The sequence below is a fragment of the Corvus kubaryi genome, unplaced genomic scaffold, assembly GCF_017639235.1.
Source record: "Corvus kubaryi isolate FWS band 111438036 unplaced genomic scaffold, C.kubaryi_AGA036_p1.0 74, whole genome shotgun sequence".
In the NCBI taxonomy this organism is placed as follows: domain Eukaryota; kingdom Metazoa; phylum Chordata; class Aves; order Passeriformes; family Corvidae; genus Corvus; species Corvus kubaryi.
In genome coordinates this window covers 10983732-11005723 of record NW_024582061.1, presented here as the reverse complement: position 1 = coordinate 11005723, position 21992 = coordinate 10983732, and the positions used below count along the sequence as shown (strand labels likewise).

The 21992-nt window shown below is 43.1% G+C and overlaps 1 protein-coding gene across 4 annotated transcripts in view; it reads right to left on the bottom strand.

Moving 5' to 3' along the window:
* Window positions 1-221: 221 nt before the first annotated feature.
* Window positions 222-21992, bottom strand: part of TBXAS1 (thromboxane A synthase 1) — a 260715-nt gene continuing 238944 nt past the window's right edge. For all 4 annotated transcript variants that reach the window (XM_042050428.1, XM_042050426.1, XM_042050427.1 and 1 more), the window contains 4 exons: window positions 7014-7102; window positions 4437-4574; window positions 2360-2522; window positions 222-1750 (listed from right to left, as the gene is read on the bottom strand). In XM_042050428.1, the coding sequence (XP_041906362.1) occupies window positions 1676-1750; window positions 2360-2522; window positions 4437-4574; window positions 7014-7102 (465 nt within the window). In that variant the 3' untranslated portion in view covers window positions 222-1675. The remainder of the gene's footprint in view (window positions 1751-2359; window positions 2523-4436; window positions 4575-7013; window positions 7103-21992) is intronic.

Here is a 21992-nt window from a genome sequence, read left to right as displayed (position 1 = left end):
CTTCATTATTTTTATAATGCTGCAAAAATTTTTGTTATATACAAGAATTTTAAAGAAAAAATATAAGAATAAATAAAATTTTTAAAAGGATCTTGACACTGCACCAATCTCTTCTCATGGTTCTGTTGTGGTTTAACCCCAGCCAGCAGCTCAGCCCCTCAGAACTGCTCATTCACTCCCCCACAGTGGGATGAGGGAAAGAACTGTAAGAATGAGAAAACTCATGGATAAGACAGTTTAATAGGTAAAGCAAAAGCCACACAAAACCCAAAGAATTCTTCCACCATTTCCCATGTGCAGGCATGTGTTCCACCACCCCAGGAAAGCAGAGCTCCAGCAGGTGTTAACAGTGACTTGGGAAGTCAAATACCATCACTTTGAATGTTGTCCCCCTTCCTTCTTCTTCTGTTGGTTTTATGTGCTGAGCATGGTGCCATAGGGTATGGAATGTCCCTGTGGTCAGTGGGGGTCAGCTGTCCCAGCTGTGTCCCCTCCCAGCTTCTTGTGCAACACTAGCTGTGTGGTGGGTGAAGGCTTTGCAGAGGAGTAGGACAGAGGGAATGTGACAAATGGAAGTGTATGGCTGTTTTGGCTGAGAAGATGCACGTGCACAGTCACACAGCTAGAACGTATCCACGGGGCTGCTGCAGCTGGAAATCAGACAAGTTCCTTCCTGAGGGGAGTGAGGCACTTGGGACATGACCTGCTCCAGTGTCTCAGACGGAGTCAAGAGAACTGCTGGGTCTGATGATCCTGGATCCCACCCCTTTGCCACTGGCTCTAGTGCATGCATGCTCTTAATTTCCTTGATTCAAGGAGCTAGACAGGGATGGTGCCAGCTGCAATGCTTGGAAAGGAAAGGCCTCCCCATGGAGCAGATGTACCAACACCTTCTGATTACCTTTAAATTTCCTCCAGTCCTCCTGCTTGCTTTGAATTCATATCTTCTTTGACTCCACCTTTCTAACAGCAGTTCAGCAGCCAGCAAAATGGCTGTCACCTCATTTCTTTGGTCTTAGCTACTGGAACTTTACTAGTAAGCCAGGGAACTCTTCATTCTTCTTCTGTCATGTCGATGGAATGTGCCAAGTGCAAATCGTTAATCTAAGTGTATTTAAAATCTCTTCAAAGCATGAAGGAGGTGCAACTCCTCCTGCTTTACAGACACAGGGAGAGATTAAGCATTGTGCAGGAGCCTCAGCTTTGATTGTTAGTGGAGTTCATGATAAAATCCAATGCACTGCGTCCCAGGTCTTCTGCTGTAACTGTGGTGCCTTTGGGGCTTTCTCTAGAGAAGGGACTCACAAGTGCATGAGAAGGATGTGTCATGCAATGAATTGAAATTAAAATCTACTGTAAATTGTGGAAATTGAGCATGAGGAAAGCATTCTCAAAGATTAAGTGAAAAGAAGTGTGATGTAGAAAAGCAAGTGAAAGTGGGATGCTTCTTCACAGATACCATTCACAGCAATTTGAAAACCTCCAAAAAAGACTGTGGAGCCCATTTTAAAAAGTGACTGGAGGCTGTCCCACAGGAGGGCAGTGAGCAAGCACCTACTGACCATCAGAGGGACTTAGGCTCCAACCCGTCCTTGGAGTTTGGAAAAATAATTATACCCAGTGAATCACTAACAAAGGGCCTCATCCCAGAAGGCTTCAGGATGCACATTTCCATTTAGCGAGATTCCAGCATAATGTAGACTCCATTTTTTGGTCCAAGTGTGGCTTTTGATTTGAGCTGCAAAGGAATCTGAAAGAAAAAAGAGCATCTTATGTGCAGTTGTATGTGTTTGTTTATGTGTGTATGACAGCCCCACATACACACAGACATTTTTGCTGGAGGACCAGTTCATACCAGGATTACTGTGGAAGCTGTAAAGTATTTGTTTTACAGTCAGCTGTGGTGGTATAATATTAAATAGAATTTACAGCCAGAGGCTGAGGCAGTGGTTACCCAGGAATGCTGTAGATCTGAACAGAAAGAAATTAACTCTGTAAACTCTAGAGCTGGGTGCAAGCTCCATAGCAATAGGCCTATACTGAAGAGCTGAGCTCCTGTGAGATATGTACACACATTCTCACTCTCTATGGATCATAGCATTTTGCCTGTGGTCTTGCCATACTGCTCTCCACTAAGGCAAGGCTGTGTAACAGGTCTTTTGTTGGAAAATTATATATCTTAAATCATATTTTGCTTAAAACACGCAGTCCAGGCCTCTTGTCCCTCCTTATTATGGAAGTGTCTCTACCAATTTTCTCAAATGAAGAGAAGTCACAAAGGCAAATCAGTTGTCCTAAGACACACTGTCAACTCCCTCAAGTTAACAAGTGTGATCTTTAAGCCTCTGCATTTACAAACCTCAGTCTCTGGGCAGGTCTTGAATTGAAACTTCTGCAAAATTCTCAGCAGAGTCATTTTTGTCTCCAACAAACCCATTTTCATGCCAATGCAGCCACGGGGTCCTGCCCCAAAGGGCAGGTATACAAAGGGATGTCGTTCCTTCTTGGCCTCCTCTGTAAACCTAAAAGATGCAGATATGGAAACCAGTTCAAGAAATGCTTTTTGCTCTTGATTCCACGTTTTTCATTCAAATCTCAAATGCTGGTTATTTCAATTGATCTTAATGGACAGTTCAAGGGGACTATTGACAGATTATGTCCTGACATCTTAAATAAACAGATAATTGACTTATGGCCATCGGCCTTTGTCAGCTGGTGATTTCAGGAGAGGATGTGGAGACATGAGTATTACACTTCCAATCGATCTTTAATGAAAATCTCTCATCATTTTGGATTCACTTTCCAAGAACTTTAGACTGCTAAAGCCCAGAAAACTCATGCAGGGTAGAAAGAGATGAGAGGCAATACAAGCTATTTCAAACTTCGGAGAAAAATATTGTGTATTTCCACTAATTTCATCCCCATGCTTAGATAACCTAAGTAAGATTGAGACACTACTCCAAAAAGTACTGTAGAGGCCCCTACTTTGAGATTGAAGGACCATTAACTCATGTACTAACCACTGTTGCATATCCCGTACAAACAGGTTCAGGCAATTCTTGCCTTGCTCACCCCCATATATCATTCTGGTAAATTTAAAGTCTCCCTTGTTTTAACTCCTACGGCCAATTTCAAAATGAAAAGGTGGTGGGGGGGTTGTAGCTGAATTATTTTATTTTTTGTTAATGCTCTTATCATTCTTACTAACATTACCAACTGATACAAGCTGAGCAGAGTGTTAGTAATTATGCATCATTCCTCAGGGAAGGTTCAAAAGGGAATTAATCTCAGATTCATAATGAACAGCACTGTGTGAGTCAGGGGGACTGCAGCCCCCACTAACCATTTTACCCTTTCATACTACTGTTAAAGTGGTGAATGAACAATTAAGAAAGCATTTCTAGATAAGCATTGCTAAAAATACCCACCCCAGACTTCCAGTTAAGATTCCTCTCCAGCAAATAAGATTCCTCTCCAGCAAAATCTCTGGGCTTCTCTAACCCTGGCATTGCTCTTCTTCATGGCCAAAAGAGTCTGATGGAGCACATGCCTAGATTTCTTCCAGAAGGAGCATTAGGCAAACCCACCTACACCACACACGTGTTGTCTTACTGGCAGAGATAGTTCTGGGCTGCCTGCCTCACACCCAGTTGTTTGTGGAGCAGGCACTTTTTTTCTTAGTAAACTTTTCAATGTAGTGGTAGCTTAAAATGCATCTGCCCACAAAACAGTTTAAAAATATAGCTGCCCACAAGACTAAATTGTGCTTCCACACAGCACCACATCAGCTGAAACTCCCCCAGTAAGCTCAAGTAAGCTCAGCACCTGTAACACAGGGCATGTACAAAACCACAGCTTGACAGGGTTCTCCCCACCCACTGAAGACAATAAATGCTCCATGTGAAACTATGTCTTGCCAAACAAGAACCAAGGATCCTGACTTACAGACAGACAGCAAATTCCCAGTGGGAGATGGGGTAGATTCCCCACTCACAGAGCAGCCACACTCTTATGTTTCAGGTGAAAAGGGTGCTCTAAACCAGCCAGGAGCTGGATGAGTTTCCCAGGTACATTCCCAGGTGAATATACTATCCCACTTCAGAATTTTGGCACCCAGAAGTGACATTATTCACAGTATCTGATTTGGAAACAGGTCTGAAAACCTGTGCCACAGTTCAACCTTGACCAAATCTCACACCTTCTGTGAGATACACCACTATCATCACTTGTCTGATTTAGTAGAAATCACATGTTTTTATGGTCCAAATGAAACTGTGCTCCTCTTGGTGGAAATGCTGGTTTGGAGGAATAGTGGGTGACTGTGGCTGTGAAAGAGCAGCCGAACCTGGTGTCTGCACTGGACAGGTTGGAGTTCTGTGCCCACAGGCCCAAGTAAGGACTTCAATTTAAGAATGAAAAAGCATTACTCCATGTACCTCTCAGGAATGAACTTCTCGGGTTCTGGCCAGAACTCAGGGTTGTGGTGAAGGTGTCCAACTGCAGTTTCAATGACAGCTCCAGCTGGAATATGCTGCCCCAGCACTACACAGTCTTCAGCTGCTTCCCTAGTGAATCTGCAACAACATCATGCATCCCAGATTATTAATAAAGGTTAAAAACACAGCAGGAGAGATCTATAAAAGTATCTGTCTTCATCTGACCATACAGTTGCTGGGTAACAATTCCTCATAGATAAATGCGAAAACTGTTGCTGATGCCAGTGTCTTCTCAGGTTATAATCATCTCCACTTAGAAGTCCATAACTCCAGCCCAGCTGGTTGACTTTTGCCCTTTTCACAAGAAAGCATTTCTGGTTGTGTACTGTTTTCCAAAGCATTAACTGCTAAACTGCAATTTTGCTGTTGAAGTTGGGTTTAGACTCATTCTTTATGAAAATTGCTGATGAAATCTCTCAGTCACCTCTAATAACAGGTAGAAAGAATATGCTGGTTGGCTTCCAGAAAAAAAAAAGGATAGTAAATATAGCTTTGAGTTTGTTTATTTGAGAAGCTCCCCCTGTTGGTGCAGCACCTGAAATTTAGCAAGGGCTGGTTTCAATATTAGGGGTGAGTGTTCTGCTGCTGCTGCTACTCCAGAAATACAACCAATTCACAAGCCTTGGAAAACCACATTTCACATACACTCATCAAAGACAGGCATGATGGTAACAACAAAACTCTGCAGTCTTCTCCCACCCTGTGGTGATAGGTGACAGAGGTGTCCTTAGGAACCTCATAATGACAAAAAAAATCACTCAGGAAAGCGGCCTGCTAAAGCCAAGCTTGTCTCTGTAAACCTTACAAAGGATTGTGTGTGGGTGTGCATGTGTGGTGGTAGGTTCTGATCCACATCTTTTGGGGCTATTCAGACCACAGCCATTCGCAAGCAGGTGGTCACTACAGATCCCAAATCAGCCCAGACCAGGTGGGTGCCCTGCTATCTCAGTCTGGGAGCTATTCCCTGGCACCAGCTGCAAGCACAGGGGTGAAACAATGTGCAGGAACTTCCTTTGCTGCTTCCCACACTCTGCTTAGAAAGTTGAACAAAGATTTCAGCTTCAGGGCTGTCAGTCTGGTATCATTACAGGAATACATTCTTTCCTCACTGTCACTCATCTCTCTTTCTCATAGACAAATAAATAACAGAGGCTCCAAACCTGGAACAAAACACTGGCATGCCAAAAAAAAAAAAAAAAAAAAGAAGGATTGAAGCTACCCTTCTCATTCTTATGTGAATTTGGTGATAACAGAAACATGAGTTCTGGGGGAGAAAGTTCTCTGGATAGTAAATTCATTTTAAAAAAATTAAAACCAACTCATTTTATAACAAGTTTGGCTGCTGCTGATTTTTCCGCTAACTCAGCTTTACCCTTGTCATAGGCAATTACCATCTTTCAGTGTCACTGGGCTGTTCTATCCATTCCACATCCATCAGAGTAAAAGCCAGATCAATAAACAGCACTGACAACACCAAACAAAACTTCGGAACAACTTTGCTCCATTCTTGTTTTGTCTCCCATCTGACAAACATAGATTGTTTCCCAGTGATACAGCCCAAACTCAAAGACCCCTGTCACTTTAACCAGCAAAACCATTTCCACCTGTACCCCAAGTTTAACACAGTAAAGACCCATCATCTCATCCAGGAGCAGATCTCTTTGATATTTACTCTCTGAACAATCCTGCAGATGCCCATGAAAAATATCTTGACTTCCAATCTTAATGAACATATAGCAGAGAATATGATTTTAAGCTTTTTTTAAGGTGCTTGCAGTCATGGGTTAAATTTTTCAAAAGCTCTCACAGCAAGCTCAGCTTTGGCTTCTTTCCAGTCATATGAATTTGCTTCATGAGAAGTATTGCAACTGGCTGATCACTTTGAAAAATTCTATTTCTTAATATCTGTATTTATGCTTGTGATAACTTGGAGCTTTAACAATCAAACAGTTTTCTAATTTCTTTTTCCCTTGTTTTCAGTTCATCGATATAGCTGAATTAATCTTGTGTGAATTGGGACAAAACTTTTGAAAGTTCATGGATGTTAACCATTAGTTCAGCTCTATTAGTGTAATTCAGTGCTAAGTGTGAATGGGCCAAAGTTAAACACACATGTAAAATACAACTTTCTGAATTGCAACCCTGCCACAGGTCAGGGCCTTAATAACCAACAGGGTAGGGACACATATCCCTGACGCCTGAGGCACATGGAAGCAGCAGCCTCTGGCTTTCTAAGGCCAGACCTGCTTCAAAATGGCTCCATCCTCTAACCTTGGGGGATGTGAAGAATGGTGAGGAAGCAACCTTGGCCAATTCACTGTAAAAATGTGCTTTAGAAATACCAGAGTTATCCAGCTTTCCTTCAATAGGCTGCATTATATCTTTCAAATGCACAAAGCAGTATTGATGTTGGCACAGAGACTGAGAGACCATTGGTCTTCCAACATCAGATTTCCATTTAATAGAGCCAGGGAGCTATCCTGTGTAATCAGAAGGGGAAAAAAAAAAAAAAAATACCTGAACGCAGGTGGGTACATGCGCAATGTCTCTGCAATCACCATGTCCAGATAAGGGAGTTCTTGTACATTTTGGTAATCAGGGACCATCTGAAAGGGCAGGACGAAAGGAACAATTACATTTTCTCACATGTTAAGTGCCAAACTCAGATTAGCTTTTAAATCATCTATTTTTTACTGGGCATCTTTCCTGTAGAAGAACTCGATGTCTCATCTAAAACAGTAAATGATAAAATTATACAAAAATGTGGGCAGTAATTAAATGTGTGTATAACATTCCTTTCATCATCAAAACGCTTTGGTGCACAGCCCAGCTGAAGATATAATAATAAATCAACTTGCTAGGGAGTACTAAAAGCAGGTCGTTACAGAGAGCATCAACAGCTACAACAGAGCTATTGTTTTACACATGTACCAAAATCTGCACAGGACCCTTGTTTCTTCCCAAGGGCAAGAGCATGGCTCACACTTCATTCACAAGAAACAGCAAGTCCTTCAGTTACTGCTGTTGAAGTTGGAACAACCCCTCTGCACTTTCCCAGCTATAGAAATAAAGCACAGTGCTAGTGCTGTGATGCCTGTGGAGGGATGGAGATGGCACTGGAAGAGCTGGTACCCCGATGAGGAACAGGAAGCAGTGCTAAATTGATCTGCCAGGTAGGGTGGTGCTGAGGTATAGCCCAAATCCCACCTGGCAGGACTGTGGCAGTGCCTGAGCAGAGAAGCCTGTTTCCTCCAGCCCTTGTTTAATGCTGCTTAATTTTTCATGGTGGTCAATGCCTGAGCCCACGTTTTCACAATCCTACAAAGCCATTTAGCCCTTGACAAGGAGTGGTGGGCACTAAAACCCCAACAGGGCTGTAGCTCAGAAGGCTTTGCCCTCTGAATGGCAACAAACAGACAACGAGAGACACCAAACAGCAGCAATGGCACGACTCTGCACAGGGAGAAACAGGGAATTTCTTCCACTGTTACCTTCCTTGGAAAAAGGACATCTTCCCTGTTTTATTCAGTGCTCTCAGCAGAGGGCAGCCGAAGAACATCAAATAACCTCATCAGGAAAGTAGAGTTTTGTTTTAAATTAGAGCATCTCCTAAAGACTGACACAGAGAAAATTGGAGAAAAGCACAGACGTCAGACTAGACTAAACCTTTTATGAAGATTTGGGGCCCCTGCCGTTCACAAAGGGGACTGGATTCCATCCTTCCTTTATTTACTACAGCACTTTTCATGTATAATGCATATTTTATTGAATTTTCATGCAAAAACATATGGTAGATACTGAAAATACTAAGCAGAGAACAACTCCAGATGGTATGCAGAAAAGGCATACAATAGAACAGGGATACCTTGCTGGATTAGGGTATCCCACTTATTCAGCACTAAGCCACCACGCACCATTTCACATTAACTGATCTTTTCTAGGAAGGAAATAGATACATTCTATTATCCCCATTTTTTGGCTCAGGAAAGAAAAGCAGAAGCAGAGAAAGTAATTTGCACGGGCTGAGTAGAACCAGTGTGTGTGCTCCTCTCTCAGGGGGAAAAATGCAACTCAGCTTGTCAATAGATGAAGTATGTTGTCAGTTTATGACAAATATTATCAATACAGGAAGTATGGACTGCACTGCCAGCCTTTCAGTGTGGCTTTTATCTTGTAGCGGTGCCTGCTAACTCAACCCTTTGGCTTAAGTCAGTGGTTATCAAACCAAGGACTAGGAGACTAAAAGCCACGTGAGAACCATGGCTGAAGGCTGTGTGAGGAACAGTGTTCCAATAATTCCAATAGCTAAAACCAAAGCTGGGAGAATTATTTTTATCACCCTTGTTTTGCAGAAAGGGATCTGAGGGCTGCCTAATTTTGTGTGGGAAATCAGTAGCAGAGGCTGGAAATGTAGTCTCAAATTTCAGGTCTTCACTCCCCTTCTCCATGCCCACCGAGGTGCTCCACTCCTCAATGCAAATGCATGCTGTAGTGTGCGTTCTTTTATTTTTTCTGCCCATTTTACAACTCTCTTTCAGAACTTTCCCCTGTCCTTTTTATACTGCTCTCCTGCATCTCTTTGAATCCTGAGTCAGCATCTGAGTCCTGTTCCTGCAATCCCTCATGATTTCATGGCCAGGCTGGCTGAGAGAAGAGTCCAGGCTCAGAGAAAATGAGTCGTGGAGCCAAGAGCACACCCAGATGTGTTTGATTCTCTGAACCATGCTCTTTCCACTGGGCCTTCCTGTCTCTCTCATAATCCCTCTACTTACTTCTGGAGTCAATAATTAGGATAATTATATGGTAACCTGATATAATAAGTAGCCACTAAATCAAACCATACATCAACGAATAATATAACACTAAATTATTGGAGCTTTGATTTGCTCTTTCAAATAGCTTCTATACCTTCAGGGGATTAGCAGTTCAGAAAACAAAACCAAGGTGTAAAATCAGCTGATTTTCTTTAGAAGAAAATTCCTTTTGCTTACGTAAAGAAGGAGGGGTCAGTCAAATGGCAGCAGTGAACTCTGCTATCATGAGCACGACAGACACATCAGTCATTTCCTACATCTGATGCAACTTAATTACTGGCACTTCCATGCTTTTAGCATCAAAGTAGCTGGACCTAATTTAGTAGTTGTTTGCAAGGTCTGACCTGCAGCTGCGTAAAGTACACACAAGCCAAGCATCTCTATTCAGGAAGGACAGTTTGTTGCTTTTTTCCCCCCTTTCAAAGAAAATATTTTCCATTTGTTTTTCCACTCCCTCTCTTAAAAATATGCCTTTAGCCAAGCACATTTCAAAGGAACATAAATATGCTTTTCTCCCCTAAATGTCCCTATTTATATCTATCAACTGCTGGCAGGTTTGCTGGGGTGAGGGTGGTGTTGTGCAAACATGCCACTTTAACCCCCTGAAAAAAAAATTTGTCTAAATTGCCTTGTACTCAAGATGAGATGTTTTTTTCACTAAGAAAAATTCCTGTCTTTAACAAGCAGAGATGGGGGCGTGAGGGAGGAAAAAGACATAGCAGATAATAAAACATCCTGTATTTTAATTTTGCAGCCACTGCTTTGCACAGCAGTTTTTCTTGTGCTTTGCATAGCCTCGTAGTGTCTTTTCCTGTTGATGTGGAAGTGAAATGGCCATGTAACATCTTGTGGCATTTCTCTGCATGCATGTTTCCCCAGTTTGGTTTCTGGATGGGTGGTGGTACACCCTTACCAATCCCAGATTGTTCAATCACTTCTGGCATCTAGTTTGGCCACAGGCTCTCCTTTATGATTGACAGAAAATCACAAGCCTCCATTACTTGGAAAAAGATGGGAAATTAATTCTTCATCCCACAGAGTACCCTGAGGTGAAATACCAGCAGTGATTATAAAATTGCCTATGTGCTACAAGGATGACGCGTGTTTTAATCCTCATATAAACTCCAAGAGACATAACTACCTTCAGATCCACCTCTGCTTTTCAATATTGGTTTTAACGTTTTCTAGGCAGGCAAACCTATTTTTTACCACCGCCCTCAGTTAACTTTTAATTCCTCAATGAACAGCAAGGGAATCCAAGTGCTGACAGGAGCGGTCTGGCCAATCACTCTGCTGCAGTTTGAGATGTTACTGTTCCCAGTTGCTGGCTCTTCTTTGCTGGCTGTGGTTGGTGCCACCACAGCCAAGTCAGCAGAAGGGAACATATGCCCGCACCTCAGTTGCTTCCATACAACGTCCAGCATGAACCCATCTTCAGTGACAGCTCAAGACGAGACACTAACTTTTCCCCAAAGTAGCTGATGATCATCCTCTGTTCTGGGAATGATAATTCAAAGTACACATCAGTGAATAAGAGATTTCCACTTATCCTATTGGCCATGCTCTAGTGATGCTCAGCATCCAGGAATGAAAAAAATCAGAGAAAATTTTGTGCAGCTGACAGTGTGACGTGCACCTGAAATCAATTTAGAAGCAGCAAAGCCTGCGGAGACCACATTCCTCACAAGGAGCACTGCTGAGTCATGGCCTGATACTGAACCAGCTGAGGTTTCTGAGAAATTGCAATCCAAATCCAATGGCTCATGGGCAGGTGTGGCTGTGACAAAGTCCAGGTCAGAGAGATGACGTGCAGATCTGCTTAAGCACAGATGCAGATCCATGAGTTATTGTGTATGCATAGCTACACAGCCCACATGGGCTCTCCCCCAAAATGTAGACTTTGGATAGCAATAGGATAGGAGTCAAAAAAAAGCCAATATCACCCCTCAATTACTCTCACCCGACTCCCTTTCAAATTGCCCAAAGGGCTATTCAGACCACAGCCATTCACAAGCAGGTCAGTAATGTTTCTTGATCAAATGGGTCAAAAGCTGCCAATAGATCAAAGAATCTGCCTGGGTTTTTGACCTCTCTGGCCACCTCTAGGATACACTAACAGAACTAGAGCCTGTGTGCCTCACTCAGCCTGAGAGAGGGGGAAAAAATGTAAGAATGTTAAGTACAAGAAAGTCAAATTAGGGTCGTCCCACAACAACTTTGCCAACAACCATATCACCAAAGGAAAGGTTAGAGACAGGACTGCGCTCAAAATGCAGATCAATGAAACAAAGGGGTGGGTTGGTTTAACAGGTACCTATCCTTAACTCACTTAAAGAAACCTTGTCTCATGTTTTACCCCTTCCATGACAACATGCTGGAACCCCTGTAAAGCACCAAACCAAAGCCTCCCTTCGATCTCAGGCAGCAGGATAGGGACCAAGTTGATGAAGTAAAATTTCTTAACTTTATCCCCAGAAATTGGACCAAACACTTCAAAAATGCTTAAGGCAGTCCTCATACAACACTGACTGCTCCTCTGCTGTCTGTGGTCCAGCCTGCACCTGCCAGGTGAGATGTGTCTCTGAGCCAAGGCACCAGGCAGAACCAGTCTGTGCTGCTCAGGAAACAGGACCCTGAAGCTCCTGAGTCCCACTTGCTCTGGGAGACAGATCATGGCCTTAAGACAGAGAAGCGTCTGCCTAAAATCACCAAGTGTCTGTTGGCCACTTCTAGTGACAGAGGCCTACAGAACCTTCTAGCAAAATATTAAGTTCTTGACTACAGAACTATGGACAAGGTTCAGGAATGAAAAATGGGGCAAAAAGCCTGATTTCCAGATTAAGAGACTTTCTGAGCTGCCTGACACCTCTCAAAGCCTTAGAGCACACCTTGGTAGCACTAGAGCATCTACCATCAGCATTGTGCTTTCTCACTTGCTCTCAGAAATCAACGTTAAAGTTCTCAGCTCCATCCCCTCTTGCATCTTTCCCCAGAAGCAAGAAAAAGCTATCCAAAACTCATACTACCAAGCTTTCAATTTATTTCTTTGTTCCATGTGGGTCACCTGCCACCTTTTTCATCTGCTTGGGTTGTTATTCAAATTGAATTTTGTCAGGCTCTCACCCCCACCCTTGGTGGCTGCTCACTGGCTTTGGCAAAGTTTCTTTGCTCATTGAAGCACATCTGAAAATGTGACAACATTCAGTGCTTCAGACACCTCAAACAAACTCCTCCCAGCTCCTCCTAAAGACTGCGAGTGCTAAATAAATTTAATCTTACAGCTTTTTGTTCAAATCACTTGCCAGTCACCCTCACCTCCAACTCCACCTCTCTCTGGGTTCACTACCATGCAAGTCAACTGACCGCACACAGAGGAAGGTGCGGATTTGCAGGCGGAGTTCAGAGCTGCTGGGAAAGGCTGGCGCACCAGTTTCGCACCGATAACCACATTACACACAGACCTTGCAGCCAAATTCCCTCCACCCCTTTGGTGCAAATCCACACAGCTCCCTGGGGCTGTGTCAGTGTAAGGGAGAGGAAAATACGGTTCTAAGGATGTACCAAACAGTGCTGGGGAAAGAGCCCGAAGGTATAAGGTTACACCAATGTCAACTCACTTTAACGTTACTTTGCTTTTTGAATCAAAGGATTCAGCTCCTGACAGAAGACAGACCTGCACTACCTCCAGTAGCTTCCACGGTGCTAAAACAAGGTCTTTGTAGCATCACTACTTACAAGGAAACTTCTGTGAGATAAAAATACTTCCTGAAACTGAACAGTGTCCCAAAGCCAAACTGATAAACATAAAAGCTGCAACCAAAACAGTCAGAAATTCCCTTCCACCTACATTACTACTGACACATGGTGATCAGCAAGAACAGAACGCGTGCCATCAGGTAGAAGATCCAGAAAAAATAAAGTCAGGCAAAAAGAAGAAAATCTATGAGGAAATACTTTACAAGGCAAGCTACAAATGAAAAGAGAAAAAAAATCTGTTTCTGTTCAGGTTTTGTAAATTTGTCAGCTTCCCCTAGTCCCAGATTGCCAAGAGAAGTATGTGCCTTCAAATGAAAATCAATTAAATAACTGTGAGACTGGGAGCCTGGGATGCTCTGCTGTCACAAAGGAAGGTGCAGGTCCCCGGTGTGCTGATGCTGCCAGGCCAGGCAGCATTTCGTACATAAGTACCCTCACTATACTAATTTTTATTATTTTACTTAGGTTGGATGGGAAAAAGTAGTTCCCCTCTAGAAGTGGCTCCCTACCTGTATGCAATGCATGCCCTGCTCCAGCTATTTGTGATGTGGTATAATCCCTGCCCATGCACTGCAGCAAGCTAAGCTCAGCAGAGGCACAGAGACTGCATCTTTCTTGACTCCTTAAAAAACACTCAGCCCCCAGGAAATCTGTCCCGGTTCTCTCCACAGCCCACCGAGGCTCAAAAGTCTCTCTTTCTACACTTGTCTGACACAATCAAAATTTCTAGTTGGGTGGCAGAAATGCTGAATGGTGAAGGATCCCAGTGGGAGGGAAGCAAGGAGGAAATTAAATAGGAGAAAGGACTGCCAGAGGCCCAAAAGGCTGAGAAAGAGAATTATAAAACTGGGGTAGGTCTGTCCGAAGGGCATGTCACCAGTCCAAAGCACATTAACCACTGAAGTTTGTGCAAGACTTAATCCTTCCTGCTACAGAAGTGTCCCTTGATGGTTGCTGCAGATCTACAGGAATAAAGAGGAGAGACTTTTTTTTTTCTCCTCTCAGTAGACATTCATGGTATCACATAAGAGCCAGATGATTTAATTTAATCATTCCTACTCCAGCTGGTATTTTCTGTATGGAGGTGACAATGCTTTAAATTAGGGCCTTGCATATAAAAGGTGTGTTTAGTTTAATCAAATGTTCATTTCCTCATGTTATATTTATATTAAAAGGCATCAGCATGAATTTTCATGCTGCAAATAGAGGCTATCTTATGGTCTACGTGCTGAGGTTGTCTTTGGTTGTTTTCCATCTCCATGGCAGCCTTATGGACTGAGAGGTTACTCAGCCCCAGGCATTCAGTTTGGGGAAATATGCCCTAGAGAGCACAGTCCAACCTATGAGGAGATCAGAGCTTTACACAAAATAAATTACTTCTGTAATCTGCCCTTCTTGAGCCAGTGGCTGCTTAAGTCAACTGGCTTCAGCAATTGCTGGATGAGACCTTTTCTGAATTAGTAAACAGGAAAACATTCATAGCAGAGAAAATGCAAGATTCTCTCATCACTCAGCGTAATTATTATTTGCTCTGACAAGGGCAGGTCAGTTTTAATACCACACAACATTTATGGAGTGCCTGATGCCTTGAAAACATCTAACGTACATTAGGTGCAGCACAACAATAATAAGACTTTGCCTTTCCATGGCTGTTTTTCCCCTGAGGCTCGCGAAGCGTTTAGCAAACATTAATTAGTTGGTCATCTTCCAAATGCATGTGTGAGGTGCTCCTGGTAAATAATCCCTCCCCTAAACACAAGGGGCCAGCAAAGGTGCTGAAGACTGAGACCATCGATTTACAACCTTAAGAGTTGAGCACCCACCAGCTCAAGCCTTCATAACTAGCCTGATTTTTATTTTTCAGCCTCAATGTGACTCCTGTTCATAAACAGGCAAATGCTGCTCTGAATGCATAGACTTAAAGTGAACAAAAAAGAAAGAAATCCATTGCATGGCATTTAAATAGGACTTAAACTAAAAGGAGTTTGTTTGCTTTCAGCTGCCAAAATCATAACTCACGGTTCAGCCTGTCCTTGAGAAACTGATGGCACTAAAAGTACAGAAGGTAAAGAAGTGTTTCTGGTGCCAAAGCTCCAATTCCTTGGCATAGACTTCTGCACCTTCCACCTAATACAGGTAAAATTTACCAGTAAAAGCCATGTCCAGTCCAAGCTCCAAATTTTAGCAGGGACTCTTTTTACCAGGCACAAAGGAGAAGTTTGTTCCTGTTGAAACTTCTTAGAGTTCAACTGAAAATATGAAAAATGGAGAAAGAAAGGGGGGAAAAGTATTTTCTAACCAAAGCTGTTCAGTGTCTTTTCCTCTTTTGCTCCACCTGGAAGGTTCTGACTGCCTTGGGTACAACAAAGCAATTTACGACTGGTATGTGAAAAAATTTGATAGCACTTGAAAGAGCTTTCGTGTTTTCTTCCTCCAGTGCATGGAAAGGGTCTTTGAAAAAAAAAACAATGCAGCTTGTTGGCCCAAAATGCACTACCCCAAGCTCAGTGGGGAGCTGGCTGTGAGCAGGGGTGTCTGCTACTATGACACTAACCTATGACAAACTTCTCTAGATACTCAGATAAAGCTGTCTGCAAAGAATCCTGGCAGATGCCTATTCAAGGATCCCTTTCCTTTTATTCCCTGACTCTATCTCTCTCCATCTGGGAACACAAAAATTTCCCTAAGCCTGTTCACGCTTAGATTTAGTGAAGCCATCGTGGTGTCATGTTCTGGCGTTGTTTTGTGTCTTTGCTCTCCTCTACCCTTTGTAGACCAGCATGGCACGACTGTCCATCTGTTTATGATTTACTTCTTGCAATAACTTGGTCCTGATTACACTGATAAGCACAGTAGGTTATTGAGGGCCAACTGGACCTCTGTAATGACACTCAAACTGTACCCAAGTTATGGGAACATTTCCAATCAAAAAAAGGAAAAAGGCTCTCCTCCCCAAGGAGAGCCTTCCTGTCCTTAAGCCCAGGAAGTATAATCAAAAACTTGGTTTTTTATATGGAATTCTTTTGCAGTTATCAGTGTCCAAGTGATCCACAAAAACTGAAGAGAAAACAAGAAAAGAAACCGAGGCCTGGGCCTTTCTGATGTTTAAAGATGCATATTTGAGAAGAGATTATAAAGAACAGTATTCAGTGCAGGAGGCCACATGTTTCATGGTCTCCTTTAGCACATACCTGAATCTCTGAGTTAGAGGACCTGCCCCCGTGTGCAGGAGCTGAGGACAGAGCCTGGAAAGCGCAGCTGTTTGGGGGGCACCACGTAGTGCCAGGGGTAGTAAAGCCCTCCCTCGTGTGCTGACTCACTGGCCCTCATGAGCACATGGAAGCGAAGGGGAACAAAAGAACAACTCAAAGAGCTGCAGGATGAAGTCACAGGGTCAGCAGTGAGAAAATACAGAATGCATTTGTAGTCTGAACAAGGTCATTTCCAGCATGTTTTAGGATGATATAAGGCTTTACAGGGAAGGCAAATGGAAAGTATTGGTCACGATTTCTTCTGCTTTATGAGTAAGCTGCTTTGGCCTTTATTTATTTATTACCTCACAGTCCCACAACGGTCCTGGTGTGAAGACCAATTTGCCATTCTTTCTCTCTTGCTTCTCAGAGATACTTTTGCTTCTTGAACCTGACCCTTTCCTGTCTCAGTGCCTGGCCACATCACTTGTTTATCTCTGTATTTCCAAGAATACCCTTATTTTTACAATTTGCAACACCTTGCTTCTGTGCAGTCATTTCACTTATGGTCACGCTACTTTAATGCCCAGTATTTTATCCTTTATTGTTATTTTTCAAAGATCAAAAGCATCAAGTCTCAAAAGTTCTGGGGTACAGGGGAACCTGGCCAAAACGGGGGCATGCAGCTGGGTTTGAGCCAGCCCTGACAAGTAGGCCACTTGATCCAGACACCCCTGAGCCACAAAGGTGGCACCCACAAACTGACACATTTGATAGAATCATTCAACACAAAAGAGTGCTTTTAACCCAGAAAACTGCATAAAACATAGTGTTCTGCAGGGGGTTCAGTAGCAATTTTACCCATATAAAACACCTAATAAAGGATGGTATCCTCTGTCCTTTTATCATGAATTGAGGCACAAAAATCTATAGATATCTATAGATGGGCTAATTTGTGGGGAGGGATTTTCTGAGTACCGAGACAAAACACAGCTGTAGGCTTTTTCTCTAAAGGGCCTGTCACACACACAAGAGCAGCTAGCATATTACCAATCCTGATCGCTCAAACATTATGAGCAAGGCCCCAACATACTTTGAAATTGTCTGCAAAACACATGAGATTTATGACAAATAACAGTATTTTGAACTTCATATGCCTTCTGGCTTCTGAACTGCAATTCATGTTTTCAGTCTTACCTTTTCAACTATAAACCTTTTTTCCTTTTATTTTTTCTTTACTGGCTGTCTTTTGTTTTCATAATGAAATGTGGGATTCTGGTTATACACCTGACTTCAGTGTTGAGTGATTTAAGAGAATACAAAACAAATAACAGAGACTTGCAGCCTGATGGCATGATGCTGGTAATATTCCATTTACAGAGCACCATGGGCCATCCCTGCCTGTCCTTTGGCCATCTGCTGCTAGCACTCACCTAGAATCATGCAGACTTTTTAAAAAAGAAAGAAAAAAGTCTACAAGACCAGGAACTTCGAATAAACATCAGACAAGCATGCCCCTCAGAGTACCTAGAGTACAGTAGCACACATTTCGGGGGTGTGTGAGGGGTGTTACTACAAGAGGGGCCTCAAGGAATAATGATCCAACCCCTTTTTGAAAATGCCAAACTTGGTACCTTGGCAAAGCCTGACACAGAATGAAATTGAAACATGCAGACAAAGTAATTGGGGGGGAAACTGTGCTGAGTTTATATATAGCATTTTGTTTCTGCTGAGTACAAGGGGGGAGGTGGGGAAGGGAGGAAGTGAGGGGGAGAGAGGGAAAAGAAAGATAAATTCTGGTTGTTGCTGTCAGATGAAGATCCACTTATCTATGGCAGAAGCCCAGACAGCTGTGTGACTCTAAATGAGGAAATTTAATTAAAAAGTAAAAAAAATTAAAATTAGCAGGGAAAAAAAAAAAAAGGAGAAAAAGACAGTACTTCTTGCTTCTCACACCTACCCTGATTATAAATAGAGACTATCTGATGGATGAAGGGTGCTTATTATTTCTTTGACTTCTATGTGCTTAAAGAAATCTACTCTAATACTCTCTAGTGAACCAGCAGGATGATCAAAAAGCCAATGGCATATTGCTGCTATTCCAACTTCGCTGCTCTTGTTTAAACAATACCATGCAATATCTTGGTAGCCCAAGTCATAGTCCCAGTCATATAATACTTATGTCACATTAAAAAAACCCCAAAAAAAGGCGGTGAAAGTTGGCTCATTATGAAGAAAAGATTTTGGAAAGCAGGTTACTTGGGATCATATTGTGCCAGAGCTACACCTCTCGTAAGAAACGTGCTGGTAAAAACTGCGAGTGGATGTGATCCCCTTTTGCACCCCTTGCCTACTTCAACCTGCCTTCTGCCAGCCTAACTTAGAGCAACCTCATGGCTTTTCCTGCCTCAGCTCCCAAGGTCTTTGCAACACAGCTCAAAGAGCCAGAGCATCTTGCACTTCTGTCCATACCCACTGCTTTTGCTAACACATTCGCTTCCTATTTCACATTATGGCACAGTAAGAGAGACTGGTATTAGTACTTTTGGCCTCTCTTCATGCGCACGGACACGTGTGCACGTGGACTTTCTGTAACACATCCATCTATTTGAAGTGGAATAAAAATGACTAAAAATATATAATATATATATTCTTTAAATCTCAGAAGATTCAAAGTGTCACTGCTGTGAAGTCAGAAAATTCATTCCAAGTCCTATTTATCTAGGTCAGGATGTGGGAAGACTTTTTTTGTGTTCTGCATATGCACATCACCGCTTTTGCTCCTTGGTACTACGCAGGCTGGGAGCTGAAGAGCCAGGGAACATGACAGCTTGCTCCCTGCTTCCCGTGGACTTGATAGAAAATTCCCTTTTGTGTTCCTTATAATGGAGTCTTGTCTCATTTTTGCCACAAGAGATGCTTTGGCTGGTATATTACAAACACCATGCCGACAGTGCCTATATGTAGCTCTGCCTCAGTGCCACATCACCACTGGCTCTTCTTTAAAGCAGAAGAGAAGAGCACCCTGCAAAGCAAGGAACGAGTTAACAAAAGGCTTCATTTATCTCCAGCTGATACCAACATGACAGCGGGAAATGTGGGATCAGATTCCAGGCACATTATTGTGAGGGCAGGAGGAGAGCGGGGAGTAGCCCTTGTGTGGCAAAACCACGGGGCCTGCTAGCAGAAGGTCAAGTCCTGACGCAGCTTTCCAAGCAAATTTCTGGAAGATTTTTCCTCTCCTCCACCACTCTTAATAAGACTGATAAACCTTAATCACGAGATTGAGTGGAGACTGCTGGCATGCTCAGAGGACAGCAGCATATGATGTTCCTGTTTAAAGCCTGATCATTACATGGAACTAACAACAAATCCCCTGCTTTTTTAAAAAAAGGTTTTATGTCATGAGTAAGGTAAACCCTGGCACCTAATACTGATATAATACAAAATAAAGGTAAATCCTGAATGAAAAACAAAATTGTGGACAGACTACTAGAACAGAAATTTTACACATTCCTTCTGTGTAAATAAAGAAGTGAACTTAACCCGCCATTAAAGCTTTGCTTTACGACGTGCAATTGCTGGGGAAAAATAGTTGTAAAGTGTGTTGTACACTCACCCACACACCAGCAACAAACCAGCAAAGGAACACACTCTTTGCTTACCTTTGCATGGAAAAAATAGCTGCAATTTAAAGTTTAAGCGATCTGCTCTGAAGATTTATCTAGCTATGATGTCCTTGGGTTCCAAACAGAGTCTGGGATCCATGGGAATTCTCCCTGCTCCCTGCACCTCTGCCATCTCAAATTATGAAGTGGGAACCATGCAGGGAAACTACAGCCGCTATTAGACCTGTGGAAGAGGAGCTGCACCAAAACTGCTCCTTGAGCAGACACCAGGGTGGGTTCCTGCAGCCGGTGTTGGGATGTAGGAGCCAGGCTCATGCTGCTCTCATGTCCCCTGCTCCCAAAATCTAGAGGGTCAGCTGTTGAAACAAGGCAGGGCCACTCCACTGTGTGTGGCACTACCAGCACATTTCTGCTCTGTTCTGGACAGCGCTTTCCTATTTGATTATTTTTTCCATCATTCATTTCTCACTTCATTAAGGGGAGTTATTAATCACATGGCCCAGGAGTGGTGGGGCTTCCCTTGAACCCAACATTACCACAGTGAGGGATGAAGCCAGTGTTTTGCTTGGGGTTGGTGCACTCCCTCCTCCCTCAAGCTGAAAGATGGCTCATGTTCAGAGTGCTGTGCACAACCAGGCGCCACACAGGATGCAACAGGCTCAGCTTGGTGGGAAATGAAAAGGATATAGACTCTTTTGTCAGCTTGACTTGGTCTTAATAATGTTTAAATATCTGAAGGTCACTAAATTAGAGTTCAGAAACTTGGCACAAAGGCCTTTGTCTAAGATTATCTAGGTTTGCTGAAGTAAGACAACAAAAGAGAATAAACCAAACTGAGCAAAACCAACAGCTGCTGCTGCTGAGATGTTATTCTTCTCATTAAGCTATATGCTGAGCCTATAGAGGAGGCAGCATTTCCTGTCTCTCTTGCTGACAGTTCAGTGTTAGGGCACAAAGGCAGGTCACTGTCCTTGGCGATACGGTAAACAAAGATAAGAGCTGAAAGCAACAGAATATTTTTTTAACCCTGATAATTCACTCAGTATGAATTCCATTGTGGAGAGATTTATTGTTTACTCAGAACTCCTCAAAGAGCTCCTTGAGAATGTGCCGGACACAACACACACATTTCAGCTGAAAGCACTGGCTAAGCCTGCTCAGGGCATCTGCTACTTGTCCTGGATTCACGTGTGTGAAACATTAGTGAACCTGCCGGAAAAATGCTGTCCCGAACATTTGCCCAGATCTGTTTGCTATCCCGGGCTGGGAACTTAAACAGATGTCTTCAATGGGCAGCCATGCTCATGAAAATTCTTTGTCAAGATGCCAACAAAAAAACCCATTGCTTTCCTTCTCAGCTTGCAAAATGTCTGCAGCAGAGCAGCACAAGAGTGAAAACCATTGGTGTATTACCTGACACTCTTAGTAGAAGAAGGATCAGTCTTCCCTCCACCTGGCCCAAGTAAAACTCCCCATTGCCTTCCCCTCACAGCTCATTTCCCAAGTGCAGACATACCACACCACTACAGGGGGAGGCATGAGCAGACATCATCACTGCCAACAGCAGAGACTGCCTTATCTTTTCCATGTAATGGCCTAGCAGCTTAAAGTAAAGCAAGAGTCTAAACATTTGCTGATTAGGAGAGTAGGGTATCAGATGAGAGTTTGGGAGCTGCAAGTGTTGCCACAGATTAGGCCATTTAATCCTGACGTGGCTCCCCTTCCTACTTGGGAAGCAGAAATAAAACCTCTCCTGCTACGTGCCTGGGGCCTCTGAAAAGTGCATTTGGTAGTCTTATCCTAGGAATACCAGACATAACTGCAAACCCAGCCAGATCACATTTAGGCAAACTGCCCTCCAGAAGAGCACAGAGTCAGGACTGGAGGAACAACCAGGGATTTCTCATGGTTGGTGCTGTACATTTGATCTTCCCTACCTTTTCATAGGATCTCTGGGTTTCAACAGAAACAGCAATCTCTTTTCAAGGAGGACACAAGAAGATTTCTTGCAAAGCTATTATTCAACATGTGTTTACTGAGGACATCCTAGGATTGGTAGAGATGGGTTACTATAGCCTTGGGCTATGCTATAAAGCAGATCGTGAG